This window comes from Xenopus laevis, chromosome 7S (genome assembly GCF_017654675.1).
Source record: "Xenopus laevis strain J_2021 chromosome 7S, Xenopus_laevis_v10.1, whole genome shotgun sequence".
NCBI classification, from domain to species: domain Eukaryota; kingdom Metazoa; phylum Chordata; class Amphibia; order Anura; family Pipidae; genus Xenopus; species Xenopus laevis.
This window is the reverse complement of record NC_054384.1, coordinates 72,562,479-72,583,812: the sequence shown is the minus strand read 5'-3', so window position 1 is coordinate 72,583,812 and position 21,334 is coordinate 72,562,479. Positions and strand designations below refer to the sequence as shown.

The 21,334-nt window shown below is 37.6% G+C and overlaps 1 protein-coding gene across 8 annotated transcripts in view; it reads right to left on the bottom strand.

Annotated features, from left to right (window-relative positions):
- The window catches only part of cadm1.S (cell adhesion molecule 1 S homeolog), a 117,500-nt gene that overhangs the window by 28,396 nt on the left and 67,770 nt on the right, over nucleotides 1-21,334 (bottom strand). For all 8 annotated transcript variants that reach the window (XM_018227747.2, XM_018227745.2, XM_041571382.1 and 5 more), the window contains 5 exons: nucleotides 15,701-15,853; nucleotides 14,251-14,388; nucleotides 13,687-13,848; nucleotides 3,891-3,987; nucleotides 3,376-3,548 (listed from right to left, as the gene is read on the bottom strand). In XM_018227747.2, the coding sequence (XP_018083236.1) occupies nucleotides 3,376-3,548; nucleotides 3,891-3,987; nucleotides 13,687-13,848; nucleotides 14,251-14,388; nucleotides 15,701-15,853 (723 nt within the window). The remainder of the gene's footprint in view (nucleotides 1-3,375; nucleotides 3,549-3,890; nucleotides 3,988-13,686; nucleotides 13,849-14,250; nucleotides 14,389-15,700; nucleotides 15,854-21,334) is intronic.

The window sequence follows — 21,334 nt, the reverse complement described above, 5'->3', positions numbered from 1 at the left end:
TGGGTGCTATTCTTAGGTCTACCACTAGGTGGGCTAGGAAGCACCTTTAGCAATGCAAACAAATCCTTCAACAGAGGTGTCAGGTAGCTATCTGGTTAGCTGCCCATTGTTCTAATGATGGGCTGCTGAGGAGGGTGGGGGGGTGATATCACTCCAACTTGCAGTGAAGCAGTAAAGAGTGCTTGAAGTTTAACAGAGCACAAGTCACATGACCTGAGTGAACCTGGGAAACTGACAATATGTATAGCCCCATGCTGAATTTCAAAATTAAATATTAAAAAAAATTGTCTTCTCTTTTAAAAATTGTATTTCAGGGTAGAATTCTGCTGGAGCAACACTATTAACTGATGCATAAAAACATGTTTTCCTGCAACAGTATCCCTTTAAACAAAGATTGGACTATAGTGAACCCAAAATAGCTGAAAAACTACTCAATTCTGGCTAGAAATGAGATTACAGAAAGCTGCAAGGACAAAATGTCAGGTTTCTGATGAGGTAAACGACTGGGAGAAATGTCCAATGTAGTGCAACCATTCGCAAAGGTTTGAGTATAATTGCTATAATTCTTGGTGGTGACTTATTTCAACAGCAGCAAAGTCAAGGAAGGAAGTCATCTCATTGTTGACATGGGGTTACAGCGGAGGTGCAAATTTGCCCAGTGTTTGTAAATAACCCCATTAAGTGTTAAAGGCAACTATTAAATCAGTGTATAAGAATGAGGTGTAGTCACATTAAATGGATCATTTCTCAAAACAAAATGTAGAAACGGTCAATAGTTTTATTCCTGAGCATTCCCTCTGCCATTGCTGCTAAGCCATACATCACCAGCCCTGTCTGCTTTTGCTATACTCTGTTGATAACATTATAGCTTTCACACACACTATCACACACAGACCTGAGTTAAAATGAAGCTTAGACCTATAGCACAGCCTTTTCTCCAATTACATAAAAACACAGGTGGAGAAAAGGCCAATCCTTACTTAGGGGCAGATTAATCAATGTGAGACTAGGGCTCACCACAGAAATATTCATTTCATTTTCTATTCATGCCCAAGGGATTTCTAGCAGCAGATTAATAAAATGGTGAACTCCAACAGTGACCCATTGTTAAATACACTTCTACTGCAAAAAATTCATTAGGATAAGTAGAAAGTAAGTTTTTCTTTGGTGAGCGCTAATTTTGATTAAACTGCCCCTAAGTGACAGTGATGAATGCGATAAGCCTGTGCACACACAAGGCTGATTTCGGCCAGCAAGTGCTCACATTTGCATTTTCAGGGCAAAATTACATTAATTCCCATCACTTCAAGCACAGTACTCATGTCAACAGGCTTATTCTTTACGCTGTTGGAGAATTATACAGTGTTTGGATTATCATAGCAACGCATTACAGTCCTAAAATGCCCACGTCAATGATCAACATCTAATCAGGGCTGTTTCAGATATTCACTATGCTGGGGGGGGGGGAGTCAATTTGTCTGAGGATTGCGGTGGGTCAAAGCAGTCTGTGGCTACTTAAAGGGCATGTAAAGGCAAAAAAATAAAATCCCATTTTTACTTTCTTTAACTTGTGTAGGCAGTTTGTTTATGGGCATTAGGTAATTCTATACCTCAGTGTGTTATCTTATTACGGATGTACTTGGTTAGACATTCCTCAGTGCTGCTACCCATAGTTTGGGGTAGGTAAGTAAGGAGAGCTCTGAGAAACCATTATTAATGTTGCAGGTAGGCTAACAGAGATTACAGTCATGTCCAGTTCTGGTTTTCCCAAGCAACCAGCTGACATGATTTGCCAATCTTGCTTTAACAAATGAGAAATGATGCAGAGTTGTTTTTTTACTATTTTCCTGAGGTGCCGCAAACATTATGTTTCCACCAGAGGTTAGCTTGTGAACAGGTAGTACACTATTTAAAAAGAATAAAACCATGGAAAATAAACATGGTTAAAATTATGGAACATTTTACCTTGTTTATATACAAACTAATATTTGTAAAAACATATTTGCTCTCTGCTTTAAAATTGTGCTTTTATGTAAACATAAAAATTAATGTGTGAATGCTGAATTATCTCTATTTTCATTTGTAATTTAGCTTCTATGAAGGAGTTACTTGTAATTTCAGGCCTCCATTAGTCATTTCTCCTCATAACTCATAAAGCCTGCTTACAAGTAGTCAGCAGGATGGTTATAGGGTATAGTCTAACATTGTGGTTCGATGTCAGATCAAAACAAGAAATTGAACATGCACAGCTGAACCAGGAACAAACTACAAGTTCATAGACTGTACAGAAATATAATAATAATATACAATATACTATAATAATAATAGGTAAGCAAGGTTATTTCCTTGTACTAAGCACAATTCAGCTAGAATGTGTGTCATGGCCTTTGCTCTCCACTTAGTTTAAAGTGATATATTGCAGAGAGGTATGCAAGTTACTGAATATGTTCAAAGACTGTATAGTTTTTTGTATACATTTTACAAGGCAGCATTGCAATTCTTTTTCTTTGTTTTCCAGATCCTTCTATTTCCTATCTCAGGGATATTAAGAGATTACGTTTATGATTATACTGTTCTATCTTTTGTGGAGTACTATAAAGGAATCACAGTTTTTGTTTTTGCAACCATGTTACAATCTGCTTCAAACTTCTGACTTTTTAAATTGTCACATAGGCTCCATAGACTCCCAGGATATCTTCATTTTAATAAAATATGTCCCACAGCTTTGCAGTCAGTTAGATGATCAGTCCAGTTCTGGTTAAAAGTTGCCCACCCCTGACCTACATGTATTAGAAGGTATTTCAATAATAAATGGAACTGTTTTAAATCAGACATTCGTTGTGGATACTGTATAAGACTTTAAAGTAAAACGAGGAAGAGTGTTACGTTTTAATGAAAAATATGGCATTAAATAAAATAGTGAATAAGAATTTTAAGGCTAGTCAAGGTGGGCAGAATTTGTTTTTAGAAAGTAATGCAGAACCACTGAAAAAAATGGAAGCTGGTCTTCAGGAAATGCATAAAATTCTATTTAACTATTACACATTGGAATTAATACTTGATGTGCACAAGCACAGTGTTTTTGTGTACAATTCACTGCCAATTCATCCATCAAGTCAGGCACGTTAATAATTACTATAATCTTATTGAAAACAATTAGGAGAATGAACAAAGCTTCATTAAAACAACACCCATCAGTAAGGAGAGTAAAAAAGGGGGATGAGGCTAGAGAAAGCAGATAGGAAGACATTATGTAAACAATATGTAAAGTTTCTAAAATGGATGTTATAACAAGTTGATTGTGATGTAAATTTATACGTTTCAGATTCTCCCTCCCAGAGTTAGACCCACATATCTTTTACCTCCATTACTCACCGTACACAAACAGAGTGTAATCTGCTGAAGCACTGCCCACACTGTTGGAGGCCTCGCACCTGTATGTGCCATTGTCTGTCTTGTTAAGGTTGCCAAAGAGCAGGTTGTCACCTAAGATGAGGACGTGTTCAGGGAGATCATCATCTACTCGCTGCCACAAAATGCTCTCTGGCCTGTAGGCAGATAAAAAGTTGGGATTCAGACAGGGCTGTAGCCCTTCACTGTGATATATAATTGTTACTGTCTAACCTGCAAGAGAATGTTTATCTGTTCCTAGGACATGGAATACCATATTCTGGACATCAATTTATGTTCTGACTATTTGCAGGGTAAAACTATAGCAGGGTAGGTTTCTCCTCCTGGTCTCATTGGCCTCTGAAATCTTGCTGCACACTGCTGCCCTAAGCATCAGAGAAATTATACCCACCAAAGACATGCACAATACATGACAAAATGCCTTAATATTCATCTGACCACTGCAATTAATAGAAATTTAAGCATAATTTCCATCTTACCTGGGTTTACCTGTCGCACTACACACAAGCTCCAAAGTTTCTCCTTCTCTTGTAAGGCCTTGTGGATATTTCACAGACACGCTCACCATTGGTTTATCTGCAGCAGAAAAGACATGCATGCTGTTTTAATTCATAATAATTATTAAGCCCACAATGATTACGTTTTAGTGTTTTCAAGTACTGAAAATACTTAACCTTAAGCAATTTTTAAATGGGTACAGTGACAAGAGTGTCATTATGCTAGATCTTGAAGATATATAGGTAATCTGGACCCCAACACTGACCCTCACTCTGCCAGCAGGAGAAACTAAGAGGATTATGAATAACCGTACACTGCCAAGAAATGAACTCTATTAAAATCATCCACTCTAGAAAATCTATTTTCCTTGTATTGCAGAGATGCACATAAAAGCGGATTAAACAAAAACACTAAAATAGCCAACACTTGTATGGTTTACAAATAAACATGGAGTTACTGTCCTGTGGCATGCCCAAAGAGCTGCAATCGTGGCATAACCTTTACTATATGCCAATGCTATTAGGGTAAAAAAATGCAGAGATACCCATGAAATATTAACTGGCTCTGCCCCAGTTTTCTTACAGGTAAACAAACATCTTTGCATTTTGCAACCACTGTGTTCCTGCTTACACCACCTTTCTCACTAGGGCCAGGCATGCTAAACTGCCTCAATGGCTTCAGAGGGTTCCTGTGTTATTACAGTCTGACCAGTCCAGAGCTTCTTTAACCCATAAAATGGGCAACAAAGGATTGGATGACTGGCTGGATCCGGAGGTCCCGACTAAGATGATCCATTCTCGATTCGTGATCCGCCTTTGACTGACACTGGACTGAGGCACATGTGGGGGGGGGGGGAGTCTTTGGGGAGAAAGTTTGGTTTTCAGAAAAAAACAGGTGCAACAGAGTCTCAATGTAGGTTGACAATCCACATAAGGGCTACCAAATGGCCAATCGCAGCACTTATTTGGCACCCCAAGAACATTTTTAATGCTAGTGTTGCTCCCCAACTCCTTTTACAGCTGAATGTTGCTCACGGCTTCAAAAGGTTAGGGATCCCAGCCCTAGAGGGACTTGAACCTTTAGTGTGGAAGTCGGGAAGGAGGGACCCGGTGAATGAGGCCAATTGTTATAGACTAGGAGAGTAAGACAGTGAAGGTAGAGAGAAAGAGCAGCTTTGTGCTCCATCAAGGAGGTGTAGCAGGGAATAGCTTCCCAGGCTGTAAGATTTGCCTACAGTGAAGGGACACAGTGGATAGGGTGTCAGGTTTAGGTTCTCCTCCCCGACCACTCCACTGGGTGAGATCCAGACCATGTGTGATGAATTTCTGCCTAGAGGGAAGTTGTACTGCCTTGACTACTGCCTCAGGGAATGCACCTGCATCTACCTCTAATATACTGTCTGAGCTGTGTGCCTATATATTCTGCAAATGCCTCTTTACGAATGTAAGCAACCTGTGGATCATTTGTCTCTGTCTGATTTGCAAGAATCTCCTGGTGCCCATTTCTTTATTGGTTAAAGCACAGTAGCCTGTGAGAGTTGTAGTTGCACTACACAGCACCTGCCTTAAGTGTTAGAGTCCAGTGTAACCTATGCTCTAGTAGTATACTAGCTGGTGATTAACCCCGTTGGCCTGGATAGTCCAAAAACGTGTATATATATATATATATATATATATATATATATATATATATATATATATATATATATATATATATATATATATATATATATATATATATATATATATATATATATATATATATATATATATATCTCAATCAAATGTGTTATGTATTTGAACGTTCTTGTAATGGTTACTCAATAAAATCTCTTCATGTATGGTCAACTTTAGAGAGGACAGTTGCATGGAAATCAAACAATACATCTCTGCCAAAGATACATTAAACTGGATAGCACCATCTGCCAGAGAAGTCAAGGTTCTTTTCAAGATGGCTGTGGCAATAGCAATGTCCTACAGATACCATAAAGGGTATCAATTTGTTCTATTTTTCTTCTACCAAAAGAAAAGGTGGGTAAAAATGTGAGAGACGATACATCTAAATATGGTGTTCTCCATTTTTCACTCCTAGGGGGTGATTTACTAAAATATGCAAAAATCACAATTTTTTTTTTTTATAAAATCAGACTAATAAATTCTGAAAAATTTGTGATTTTTTTAAAACCCAGAGGATGGAAAACTCAGAACCTGTCGACGTTGCATATACTGTAAAGTCAATGGGAGAAGCCCCACTGATTTTTTGATATGAGCTGGGTTTCATGCAATACCCCAAAGTTTTCGGAATTTCCAAAAAAATGTAAAAATCTGATGAAAAAATCCAAAAAATATTATTTTATTACCAAAAATTAAATTTTCGGGAAAATGTAATAAATAAGCATAAAAAAACCCCGAGCGGATTTGTTTGCAATTAGTAGCAGAAAATAGAGATAAATTTGGACTTTGATAAATAAAACCCTAGTGTCAATAATTTGCAAATGCAGCCTTTGTTGCAACAATTTATACAAAGCTAAGAGAGTCTTAGGGTTTCACAAAAGTTAAGAGCCTCTAAGAAGAGGCCAGATTGATATAAAAGCAATGTGAAATATATTTCTGCAGACAGTGTTTCACACTTGAAGCATCTCAGGCTGAAGTAAACTCATTTGCCTTCATGCTGAGGTGAAGCTACAGATCTGTGCCATATTCCACATGGATACATCCACTCGAATGTCATATACAAAGGCAAGACATAGCGTGTGCGAAGGGGCAATAATGGGATAGTCTCAGCTTGGCTGCACAATGCAGCTCAGTGCAATAAAGAGGAGGAGTGGAAACACACATGGCTCAGGAGAGGCAAAAAGACAGATGCTGCATGCACTTTGACAATAACTCTTTGAAGTGGCAGATTAACTGTTAAATGGAGAGACATCACAGTTTATGCTTCTGACCTTGTACTAAGACAACAAAAAAACATAAGGCACACAATTCGGTACAGCATACTGGGGAACCACCTTCTCCCTTGCAGTATTTGCTTCAGGGTAAGCCCCTCCACTACTAGAGTTACCAGCAGAAATTCTAAGGCACACCTCAGGGTGGGCTACCCATGTATGGGCAATAACCAAAAACAGGAAAATAGAAGCCATCTTAAATGATCACATATTCACATGAAGAGGTTTGCTGTTATTGATGGGAGAAGCCGGTATGGGTTAGGGGCGACGTGAATGTCTATAATCCATATAGGCACCTGGGAACAGATAGTCATGAGCAACAACAATAAGAAAGGACCTTTCTTCCCTGTACTATGCACACAATCCAGCAGAAATAAGTAATTCCCCAATAATGAACTTTTGTATTTTGATAAAGAAAAATGTATCACAGAAAAGGGAAATGCACAATTTGAAAAAAGGAAATTTAAAATACAACTGATCCTTCTATTATATTCATTGTTGCCCAAATAAGTAATTTTAGGTTAAAGGAACATGGGGCCTTTACCCAGTAGGCATGTTATGGCTGGCAGAGGAGTACCTGAAACTGCCCATTACCTATTACAAGCCACCTGAAAACTGCACTGGAAGAGTAAACGTGCCCTTTTCTGGACAGAAAAGGAGTACTGGCAATTTCAGTTGGTTTGCACTAGTCAATATGAAGATAGGGGGGGCTCATTTATCAACACTAGGCAAATTTGCCCATGGGCAGTTACCTATAGCATCCAATCAGTGTTAAAGACAGCTGCAATAAGAACAATGAATGCAGAGATCTGATTGGTTGCCAATGGTTTGCCCAGTGTTGATAAATGACCATCAGGGTGTTTTTGGATGCTTCACTTGCTGAAATACAACAGAGCAGAAAATCCTTTATGTGCCTTCGAGTCTTAAGGGCTGATGTATCTCTAGTTTGTTTGTAGGTTTGTCTTTCAATTTGAATCTAGTGTCACTCAAGAGTCAAGTATTCATTTCTTATTATGCATAACATGACTTATAATATTGATGTGACCTCTTCTGGATTAATGGCCAGCACTACTACTCTCTACACTGGGACCTCTGACACAAAAGACAATCAAAGCACTACTACTCTCTACACTGGGACCTCTGACACAAAAGACAATCAAAACACAGAAGACATCAAGAGACAGAAGTCTTGTTATCTGATGAAGATTTCCATCTTTGATCTAAATCTTGCTTTCGGTGGCTGAAGCTAAAAGGTAGAAATGCATTATTAAAGCGAACAAGCACACGCAAAATGTTAATGGACATCAAGTTTGAATAAATGAATTACACATTATGAGTAGTAGGAAATTCCACCACCTACCAATTTAGAAAGATCAAATCGTTTCTGTTTGCCAATTACAGGGGCATTATTTCCCAATACCTTCAATTTAGGGACATTAGGAAAGGAAGGCTAAGCAGCTCTGAAATTGATAAAGTAGAAGGGACCTGGGGTTGAACCAAACTTTAAATGAGAAAAGCGGGAGTCAGGAATTAGATACTGAACTTTTCACAAAACAATTTATTGATTAATTCTGCTATATTTTTCAAACCAGTCCATAGATTGCATCTGGTATGGTACCTGATGAATATTAAAAGCAGTCTTTGCAATTTAACTGGTAACTGGTCAGGCATTATTACTTTCATTAATATGGCTAATGTCACTTTCCAGTGCATAGGGGTCCAAAAACAAAACAAAAAAAAATACATGTTGGTGATGATACTGTTGTAAATTCAACAGCAGTCATAAGCCGTCCATGCACACTCGAATAAAATCATATGACTTTCGGTCTGCATATGCTACCTACACTAGCCTGTTTCACAGATATTGGATGGTTCATTGACCGCCTATATTGGAAAACCGTCATACCAGAAAACTGCCAATATATGGAGTGTCGGCATATGAGGAAGTGAAGAGGAGCTTAATACTGTTCCAATAAATCAGGCTGGTCATAGAATGTGCAAGGTCCACAGTGTATGCCCACCTCACAACAGAAATTTTGGGGGCTGCACCAATCTGTTTGTGACCCAACATCTGGCCTACTGAGATAAAACCAAGTTTAAAAACATACAGCTGCAAGTTACCCTTGCTCCATGTATGCGGCAGCATTCATTTTTCCAATAAATATGATACAATATGGCTCAATTAATTCTAAGTAAACAGTTATCTCCGTCATTAGCGGACTATTTCTAGCACAAATCTAAAAAAAATTACTACTGCAGTATAAAAGTAGCCTGCTATGCATAAGTGCAGCTGCAAATAATTCACATATCATATCATCATTAGGTAGAGAAATATGATGTAATTTACAGATATAACAAGCACAATTTTACTTTTGTAGCAGAGGGTCCAAAAACAGGCCCATGCCGACCATCAGAATGGACTGTAAATGCTAAAATAATAATATGTAAAAAGTTGAAAGCTGACATTGGAAATTTTAGCAAGGACCACAGATTCAGTGCCAGAGGCACAATATTTAACCTCTGGGCCTCTCTCTATTGTTCGAATTTGATGGGCTTAACAGATTTCTTCACTGTGGCAGTAAAGCAAAATATTGCTTTTTATGTATAGCATCCATAAAATGACACAGGGAAGAAACAAATCATTTTAGCTAGGACCCTGGCAAAAATGCCAGCGTGACCTTGAATAGTTCACTTAACTGCTAATGGGAAGTGGGAATAGTTATATTAAAGGACAAGGAAAATGACAAATGGCACTCCCTAGTCAATATAATCACTAAGCTCAGAGAGTGGGACAGTACTCCTGCTTTGCTGAAAAACGCACCAGCCCAGGGGACTATTCTTTTGAGAGCAGCAACACCATTTTCTGTTTTTTTTTCCTAGGGATCCCTTGTGGTTGTGAAAATGAAATGTGAACTTTTCAGATTTTACCTTACTGCAGAATGTGCAATAAAGTAAAATCATTAAAAGTGAATGTAGAATACTCATACACGGAGGTAGCATCCTTAAAGGGATCCTGTCATCGGAAAACATGTTTTTTTCTCAAAAAGCTTCAGTTAATAGTGCTACTCCAGCAGAATTCTGCACTGAAATCCATTTCTCAAAAGAGCAAACAGATTTTTTTTATATTCAATTTTGAAATCTGACATGGGGCTGGACATTTTGTCAATTTCCCAGCTGCCCCCAGTCATGTGACTTGTGCCTGCTTTCTGGCAGGCTGCTGTTTTTCCTTTTCAATGTAACTGAATGTGTCTCAGTGGGACATGGGTTTTTACTATTGAGTGCTGTTCTTAGATCTACAAGGCAGTTGTTATATTGTGTTAGGGAGCTGCTATCTGGTTACCTTCCCATTGTTCTTTTGTTTGGCTGCTGGGGGGAAAAAGGGAGGGGGGCAGTACAGCAGTAAAGAGTGATTGAAGTTTATCAGAGCACAAGTCACATGACTTGGGGCAGCTGGGAAATTGACAATATCTCAGATTTTAAAATTGATTATAAAAAAATCTGTTTGCTCTTTTGAGAAATGTATTTTCAGTTCAGAATTCTGCTGGAGCAGCACTATTAACCGATTCATTTTGAAAATTTTTTTTTCCCATGACAGTATCCCTTTAAAGGGCATCGATCAACTACCAGAGCTGTGGACTGACACAGCCCCTTGCTAACTGTGATGCCATAATGTGTGTATCCGTATCTTTGTATAATACACAAAAGCCATGAATATCTTGTAAATTATATCCTTATAAACGGTGAGTTCTGATGTCATTTCTGTCACATGACTCACTGAAACATGTGTATTATAATAAAGTACCCCCAGTTGCAAAATATGAGGATATTAGAAGTTACCTCTGAGTTCCATTATATGGTCATGAAACTCCTCGGTAACTTATAATATCCTTATAATTTACAAGAGGGGGTACTTTATTCACTATATAAACAAGCAATTGTTTTGCCCCATGGATATACAATATCACTAGTGCTGAAGCTCTAGTAGGCTCAATAGGTTATTAGGTGCCCTGGAAAAGAACTAGATACTGAACACAAGAACTCTTTGCTTCTGGGAGACCCTCAGATTCTTCCTCTAAATGTTGCAAATTGTGCTAGCAGTGTTGCTATTAATCTAGTATCATATTATAAAAGAGAAGAGGAATACAGAAATGCAAACATTTCTACATGCCCTGCTATATGTGATTTGACTTGCAGATCATAAGGTACAATGCACATATACTTCAGTATTAGATCTGATTGTAGGAGACCAACTTAAGGGTCTCAAATAATCACAAAACACAAGTGAAAACATGTTATAAAGCTATTCTTTTTAACAACCTATTACTGGAATCTCATGACCGGGTGCCTATAGACAAAGCATTTTGGCAAGCATTTTAGCATAAAACCCGTACAGGTCAAATAAAATTCTGATTCTGATTACTTTTGCTTTCTGTTACCAGAAGGATTTCCATAATGAGGTTGCTAATCAGCATTTTAATATTACTGTAATATTATTAAGTTGACAATAACATTTTTAAAACTATACCTAAAAAATTTTGGTGGAGTAGCTTTCATTTACCAGCATTAGCCATTTGTTATTTCATTCGGAGCTACATACAATCTTATTTTTCAAATACAATGTATTTAATGAAATAATGGGAACCACTTTATATTACTTTGTTATATCGCAAGTAATATACGCTGACCGAAAACAACCACAAGGGGTAGCAGCTTTTAGTAATGCAAATATTCACTTTGGAATCATTCGTTGCTTCTACAGTTGCTAAAATTTGGAAAAAAAAAAATATTGGGGTACAGTTTCCTGAAAGCAACTGTTGCTTCCTATTGAACTGAATGGTAAATGGCTAGAATGGCATTTTTAGGTGTTGCTCATTAATGAGGACGACTGGGTTAATTTCAAGAAAACTATTGAATATAAGCACAAACTGTTTTATAATCTATTTGATTAAATTGTAACGCCTCAATTGTTCCTTGTCAGAGAAACCTGTGAAATGTAAACCAGAGACTCCAATGAAATGTGGCTAAATTGTCAGTACAATGGTAGAATGTTTGTTTAATGTTAAAAGCTCAAACTGTTAACATTTTAGATAAGTTCTTGGTTCTCTTGGTTCAATGAATAACAAAAGCAGATGGGCTTGTCTTTCTTTCCTCAGTTTGCTCACAGTCATTACTGGTTACTAGGCTACAAAATGCCCCAATAAATCCTACTGTGAAAGGACAGAAAATGCAGGCCTTTGTGAGGCGATAAGGTGGATTGTGGGATATAGAATCAATGTTTTCTTACAGGCAATGCACAATTTGCAAGTGCAGTAAGAATATTCCAAGCTCTATTCATGCGAAAAGAACATTATTATATTTTAATCTCTTCATATGTAGAACATTTTTAGCCGGGGTGGGTGATTTGAGACTTTGTTTCATTTAGTTGGGCAGCCTCTGTTACAATACAATAAGTTTGATCAGCTGATTATGTTGGCACACCAAAAATGTCTTTTAATCAATGGGATCACAGGATTTAATGAATAGATTACCTTCCCTATACAAGAGAGACAGTTATGTAATTCTGTTTCAAGATTCTTCTCAAACACAGACCAGGCTGCACTCCAATTTAAAAAGGCAGTAATTTATTGCAACAGGCTGTTACACACAACCAGGCCCGACACATTTCAGGAGTGGCTCCCTTTATCATAAGGGACGCGTAAGGCATCAAGCCTGGTTGTCGAACAGCCTGTTGCAATAAATTACTGCTTTTTTAAATTGGAGTGCATCCTTGACTGTGTTGGATAGAACCTATATTTTCATTTCTATCAGTTTTGGAGATGGATTACATACCAGTAATGGTGAGTGGAGAACGATACGATATGTACCTACTGAAAACAGCATTTCTTTCTTTTTTAAAAGCAATACTATATCGAATATTGTAATGCTAATTTTCCAACACCGGACAAATTTGCAACAGGGCAGGTACCCAATTAGTGATAAAGTGCAGTAAAAATTATTAAAGCAAAAATGTAATTGGTTGCCATTGGTTACAGCCAAAAGCAAGTGCAAATCTGCCCAGTTTTGGCAAATAATCTTATATTGTAATTAATAGACAGGTCATAATTAAAACTGTAATTTACGATTATGGAAAGTAAAAAGCAATGACCCTCTTTATATAGCTGTTTCACAGTCTACAATTTTTTCTGTTTGATCATTTTGGGGTCAATACATCAATAGGCTGGTCAAATCCACAAAGTTCATCAGCTAATATGGAAAAGTCAATCTGGCAAGTGACCCACTTAATCTTTAAAACTGGGTTATTGGTTTATCTATAAATACATGATTTCGTCTATTTCATTTGACAATCCACATATAAGGTCTTAATGGTTTGTTATCTGTAACACGTTTGCAGGCAGCATATTCATAAACTGAAGGACTAAGACAAGTGCATGCAACCCTTAGAAATGGAATCTCTTCATTGCTATTGGAAAAGGCATTTGTTTCTGTTATCTCTTACTCCAAGTATTGAAATTGCTCTATCGTTGCACATACACCTTGAGATATTGACAGTTGGCACCAAGTTATCATTTTATAGTAAATGTTCAAAGACCAAAATTACTGCCAGCCCAACATATTTCTGGTCAGAGGAAATTCGGTTTAGCTGGGAGATTCTGTCACTTATGCACAGACCCTAATGGCCCAGGTGGCATACACTAGAAACAGCACAATTTCACCCACCAAGAAATACATGGCCAGCAAATCTGGCAGTTGCAGCAGCATTGTGTAGTTATGCAGCATTGTGTTTTTTTACTTGTTTGGACTGCGCTTCAGCTCTCTCAAGTTTTAGTACTCACATTGAACATCAAGGTACTGCTGGGTCTGTAGGTCTTTCACAGCAGGATGGTCAACAAGACACACAATGGGGATGCCGTCATCCTCTCGTTTTGCTGTAAGCACAAGTTGACTTCGTACTCTGAACATTCTCTCTTCCATGTACTCCACATCTGTCTTTACAGCTATGCATATCCATTGAACAACACAATAGTATCAGTATTCATAACATGGAACTTTTTGGCACCATAAAACCTGAAACTAGGGCCCTACCCAGACACAATCAGCTTGAGTTCTATAGGTATATCCTATTTCACTTATCTCCTCCATAAAAGATAATAAATACATTTTGTCTACCAGATTTCTTATAGTTTTTAAGATATATATTTTTATATGGTACCTCACCCTAACATTGTATTGTTACTGCAAACGACTCATACTGAATTTAGCCAGTTGAAGCAGGTGAAATCTGCATGAGTCACAGTAAGTCACAGTTGCAAAAAGGAAAAGACTATGTGTAAAACAGATTTAGTTAACTTCATTAATAATATTATGCAGTACTTATAGCAGGCTCACATAAAACTCACCTGTAAGCGCTTTGTTTCCCTGGAACCAGCGTATAGTTCCTGCTGGTTTGCTGGCCAATGCTGTACAATTCATCTCCACCTCTTCCCCTTCCACATAAGTGTCCTTCTGTACATCAATTACCAGATTGTGTGGAGGAACTGAAAGTGCATATTGAGGAGTGGAGTGAGAAGTAGTAATAAGAATGTAGGCTGCACAGTTAACGATGAAGAAAGTTTAGAAAATAAAAAAAAGGAATCTCCAAACAAATAGCTGGCCATAGACGCAAAGATCCGATTGTATGAATCATCGAATGATCGGACTTCCCCATCTCCCGACCTGCCACTAACCATTCTGATCAAATAAAGTAGAAAAGAACAGATCAGCCGATGTTCTGCCCCTGACAGCAATCGTACGTTAGTTATGTTCGACAAAAGCTAGTGACAGTCTCCCACTGAAAATCGTACGATCGGCAATACACGCAGAGATATTATCGGCAGCTTGACAGAAATCTTTTAACTTGTACGATCGACCAAACGACCGATCTCCGCCGGACGAAAAATGTCGGGACTCTCCACACACGGTCCGAAAATCGGATCTTTGCGTCTATGGCCAGCTTAAGTTGATGGACTAAAGATGGTCACTTGAGTCAAAGCTGAGCACATTGCACAATTATTTCCTGCACTAGGTTTATCTGTCCACTAGGAATAGAATGGGTCTAAGCAGATGTGAATCATTGGACAACCAAGTTTTAGTTTTAACAAATGAACTCTTTTATCAAAGTGTTCATTAGTGGAAATCTACATCAAATCTCTAATGGCAATATTGGGTCACCAGTTCAAAGCAGAGCCTATATGGGCAAAAAGATGCTATAAATGTTCAGGATGCGTCACTTGTCATGGGAGAAGGTTTTTAGTCATAAACCCTAGTAAAATGATAAATAAGAAAGGGCACACGTAGTATATTTTCATAAATGTAGTTATATCACAAGTGGTGATGGGTGAATCTATTTCGCTTCGCTGAGAAATTTGCGGTAATTTATGGTTTTCATAGCTTACTGTATATGCTTCTGCCCAAGTTGCTTTATCAGCATAGGTATTCTCCAAAGCAAACATCTATTTATTTTTTTTATATAATAGTTGGTGTTTTGTTACACAGCAGAGAAAGATCTTGCTGATACATACATAAACTTATTATCCAGTTTTTGATTTTGCTGATGTGTAATGTAAACACATGAAAGGGCAGTATACAGGGAACATTAGTGGAGAAAAACAGAAAGCTATAAAGCATCTCCTGCACAACATGGACAAGCTTTTCATGCCTGCAATAAAAGACATATTAAAAGGAGGAATTTTCTAGGTCTCCCAGGATAGAAGATTTTACTGGATGAACAACATGGATTAATCATAATACCAACATTGAATATCATGAAACAGAAACCGTGGAAACACAAGATAACGGGATAATCCTTACCAAGCACTGTAATTGTTGTAAATGCCTCCTGAGGAGGGTCAGTGTAAAGCTGGCAGAGATAACGGCCCTCGTCTTCCAGAGTAACATTAGAGAGCGAAACTCGTAGTTCATTACTGGAGAAGTTCACCAATTGAAATCGGCTGTCCTTCAGGGCTGCAAGAGATCAGTATCATTAACAATCACACAGAGCTTGGAGCCATCTATAAAGGATACATTACTACATTTTTTAATATGGCTTAGGACTTTTTTGGATCAGGAGTTTCTAGATAGATCGTAAAAACCTCTTTCACAGAAAATTCCAAAATACGGCAATACCAATTCTTGTAGTGACCAGAAAAAAAACAAAATCTGACTAATTAGCTTTTTTCACTTTAAACATAAGAAGCACCTTGTACTAGATGTTAACTAAGCAAACATAGGAGCATGTGCCAAATGTGAGCGAGTGCTACACTCCTCTTTTCCTTTCAGCTGGATTTAGAGGCAAATTTTCAGCGGCAGCAGGGGGGGGGCAGGGGAATTTCTTTTCTGGGCCTCAGGTGCTTATATGGTAAATACAGCCCTGGTTAAAGGATAAGCTAATATGCAACAGAAAGCTATATGCATGCGATTAAAAAAATAACAGCAGCATCAATAACAAAATAATATCCACAGGTTGCCAAAGGTTCAACACAGCAGGTAAAACTAATATCAATAAGGTTATAAAATCATTATGCTCGTAATTCACATTCTTCCAGTACCAGAGAGAGTAATACTGTGATTAGCCAAGAATTAGAGTTGCAGTTTAATATAATTTATTGCATAGTTAATGAAAGGCTTATGGCACACAGGACACTTATCAGCCAGCTGAAAAGCACTCTCTGCCATCTCCTATTGATTTGATTGGGAAAGGCCTAAGGCACTAAGAAGATTTTCAGCGAGTGCTTCTAGCCACACACAGACATTTTAATCTTTCCCATCTGCTGAGAATCTGGGCCTAGGTGATGCTATAAAGTGTATTCATATTTATTAATATTTGGCAAACCAGTATGTGTTTCTGATTAAAACAAATTGTTTCAGGTCTGTTAGGTTAATAATAACCATTGTGTCTATCTTCATATGTGCAGCCAACTACGGACACTGGACACAATCCCACCATACCAATTTCAACAACACAAATACACCCCCTCGGGATATATTGTTGCACACAGGTCTTCTTTTAAAATGATAAATAAAATGGAAACAAGGCAATATAAATAAAGCTATGCAAGGAACAAAAAGTGTAAAAATAAACCACACATGGCTGTATAACTTCATGCATCAATTTGAGCATATGGAGAAATAACATCTATACTGTACAGGTTTGGGATCCGTTATCTGGAAACCCATTATCCAGAAAGTTCCAAATTACAGAAAGACTCTCCCCTAGACTCCATTTTATCCAAATAGTACAAATTTTTCTGTAATAATAAAACAGTGCCTTGTACTTGATTCTAACTAAGATATAATTAATCCTTATTAGCAGCAAAACAAGCTTATTGAGTTTAATGTTTACATGATTTTCTAGTGGACTTAAGGTACGATGATCCAAATTACAGAAAGATGTTATCCGCAAAACCCCAGGTCCCAAGCATTGTGGATAACAGGTCCCATACGTGTATATCTATATACTTTATTCTGATGTAAATTTCTTTACTCAGCTTTATAAATACACTCCACTGTGTATCTTATTCTAGCATTCTGCATTGACAAGGGATATTTAACACAAATACTGGAAGAAAACTATTGCCTAAGTGGGCTTGCAAATAATAACACAGCAGAAAAACACATTACTGAAAACAGGCTTCATTAATCACTTGCCCTATCTATAAATCTCACTCTGGTCTTAGCAAAGGACACTACCTATTTGCTGGTAGATCATTTTTTCAAGAATAATGCACAGGAAGTATTTGGATTTTAAGCAGGTGACTTTCCTTTTATTTGTAAGCAACATTTTCTGCGTGCGCCACAGTGAGCACAAAAGAAAATAAAGAAAAGCAGCGAAACATCATTAAAACAGTAGATTAACATGGTATTTTGGACCTCAATATTTAACCCAATGACAAAGTTGGGTCTCCATCGCAGATCAAGCGTTTTCCAGCAGGACAGTTAATGATGTGCTTGTCGAGAAATTCTTAAACTCGTCCGACCCACGGGCAAACCTACGAGTTTCTGGTCGGCCCGCACATCACTAAGGACAATACCTTTGAAGCACACTTTGAAAAGTAAACAGGAATGGTAAAAAAGAACCATGGAAAGTTTTAAACTAACCAGCAATAAGTATTTGAAAAAGGTGCAAAGGTGCCAATATCTCTGCCCACAACAATATGAATCTCCTGCCTTGTTACATAGTTAAGTTGGGTTGAAAAAGTCCATGTACCCCCCACCCCACGTAGACCTCCCTCCCCCATCCCCCAGGCTAACTGCCCCCAGGGGAAATGCCCTATACTTTATAATTAACCCTCGTCACAGATTCTGGCAGCGGACTTCACGGCATCCATCTTCCGGGTCCTTGGTAAGCTGACTGGGAGATCACTATGTCGGCGCATGCGCAGTTGGAGCAATTTGCTGGTTTTCTGCAACTGAGCATGCACCAAAATTGCCGGAGATAGCCGATCTCCGAGTCAGCTTACCAAGGACCCGGAAGATGGATGCAGTGAAGTCCGCTGCCAGAATCTGCGACGAGGGTCACGTATAAAGTATGGGGCATTTCCAGCTACCAGCATTAGTCACTTTATAAAAAAAACACACACTTTTTTGATATGCACACAGCAGTCACAAGATGGTAATGAGGTCATTTTATTTTAATAGTCTGAAATATTTGCCTTATTGTGACTCTTTCAAATGTAGGTCACTAACCCCAACAGCAAAAAAAATAACCTTCTGATCTGCAATGTTATTTATTTGTATTCCTTATTTTTATATTCTGGCGCTCTCCTATTTATATTTCAGGCTCTCATTCAAATCACTGACTAACTGCTGGGGTAATTTGGGCCCTAGCAACCAGATAGGTGCTGAAATTCCAACCTGAATAGTAGTTCAGAAACCACAAATTATAAAACATAAAGATCAATTGTGAATTGTCTGTGACAATTAATCATACGTTCCCCATGCACGGAGCAGAGTGTGTTTTAACATGCACCAACATTCATATGTTACCTTTGCTCTTCAAGTTTTCCTACATGGCGGACCAAATATCAGGTTTAGCAAAGTTTAGTGATTAAATAAATTGAAAAAGGCAAAGTCACATGCTCATGTACAGAGCTAATAGTGCATGAGGGTATTTGCAAGATGGCCCCAGCATGGCTTGCCTTATCCTTCAGAATAGTGTGGTCAGTTGGAACAGAATTTCAAATAGACTCATTAAATGTAATTTTAAGAAACCTGTATATCTGATTAGAAATAATGAATATTTCATGGAGGCATCTTTGCTGGTCTTTTGTTAGTCAGCCAAGTGAAGAATGGAAACGAACAAAAGAAAGAAACTGCATGCTGAGACATTAACACAGTCACAGTGGACAGCAATTAGACATTCACTCTTAATATTTCCATTAGATAAACATAAAAAGAAAATAAAAAAGTGAAGGTGTAATGGCCTAGAGACAAAGCACCACTCAGGCTCTTTGCGAGTAGTAAAGAATTCTTCTTCTGCAGAATATAGATGGGTCAACACCCTACACTGAATTTGCAGATAACATTGTTGATCATGCGAGGATTCATATTTGTTTTTTATCTGCTTAAGAGCTGCTAAAAAAGACAGTGATCAGAAATGCAACCCTTCTCTAGACTAACTGCAGAAATCACTTTCTATGGATCAGTACGAATTTGGTGCAAGTTGTTCCATTATTATGAGCATGGTCGTGGTACAAAAAAGTGTTTTCATCTTTACAAGAGTGCAAACACAAGAGCATGCAGTTTTCCACAAGTAGATCTACAAATGATGCTTACGGCATATCAGAGAAGAAGCAGAGAAAATGCAATGGCTAACAGATAGTGATGGGCGAATTTCTCCCGTTTCGAAATGGCAAAAAATTTGTGAAACTCAGCGCCCGTGTCAATTTTGGAAGCGCGTCCGAAAAGTCACTTGCGTCAGTAGTAGCTACTAATAAGATGGTTAGCTAGTTTAGGATTACCAAAATGGTTGCTGTGGTGTTATGTATGATACACAGTTGGATGTGGCTGGAAAATTCATTCAATTTTAATATTTGATCTGATAATGATCACTCTGTTTGGGAGGGAGGAGAATCAAGTCAATTTAGAATGTGTTACATACTAATAAAGTGTTTATTAAGCAATTTAGAGTATATAAACTGATAGTTATTGTATCAGCAGGTGTATATATCCACAAGTCTTCCATTCTTTGACTAGGATCTGTGTATTCACAATAAGGTTACCTAGCGTTAACCTAAGGTTACCATCTGATAAATCATGAGCAGCTACTACTTTCCAAGCAGCACAGCCCTACTGATCTTGTAGGACATATTTATTGAACTGCAACTTTTTAAGGTCAGGCTTTTTGACACCAAAAATCAAAAAAAGTGGCGCAGAAATAAAAAAAAAAAGGAAAACTTTTCCAGGATTTATTATTATTATAAGACAAAACAATTTGCAACAATTACAAATCTGAAAATAATCCAGCTAAAACCTGTTGAAATCATGTAGAAGTCAATGGCAGGTGTCCCTTTCAAAAAAATGCAAGACCTTTCTTTGATTTGTGATTTTTGGGTGAATTTTTAGCACTAGTTTTTGTGTGACAATACAAAAAAACTCGTAGATATTGTGCAACAAATTGAAAAAGTTTTCATAACTTTTCTGTGACTTTATAGCTTGGAGCATAATTAAAACAGAAGTAAATTTATACATATAGTACAAAATACATCACAATTTCCAGGTTGAAGGCGGATGGTAAATTCTAATATGGCAAAGTATTATATAACAGTCTACTGGTTATAGGCTTCAATTCATAACCAAAAATGTATGTTACCTACACATTGCACATATAATGACTAAAAACACTATGAGAGAAGGGAACAAAGAATGTAAACAAGGAACTCTAAAGACAGGCACGCACCAAGAAACCTATCACAGGTATGAAATCTGTTATCTGGAAACCAGTTATCCAGAAAGCTCCAAATTACAGAAAGGCATTCCCCCGTAGACTCCATTTCAGCCAAATAATCCAAATTTTTAAAAAGGATTCCTTTTTTCTCTGTAATAATAAACAGGTACCTTGTACTTGATCCAAACGAAGATATAATTAATCCTTATTGGGAGCAAAACCAGCCTATTGGGTTTAATTACAGTTTACATGATTTTATCGTATTTATCAATGGTCATATTTCGAATGGATGTTAATTTTTTTTTTTTACTCTAATAAATTCAAATGTACTCCAAACTCGAATGGGAGGTTATTTATGAAAAAAACTCGAACATCTAATATTCGATCGAAAAGTCCAGCCCAGAAAAAATCAAATTAGAATTGTATGAATCGAGTTTTCCTTCAAAAAACGCTTGAATGTCAGGAAGGCAATTAGCATATTCAAATGGTTCAAAGTACCTCTGCCATTGACTTGAACTATTCAAATTAGAACGGTTTCCATGGTCTAGGTGTGATAAACC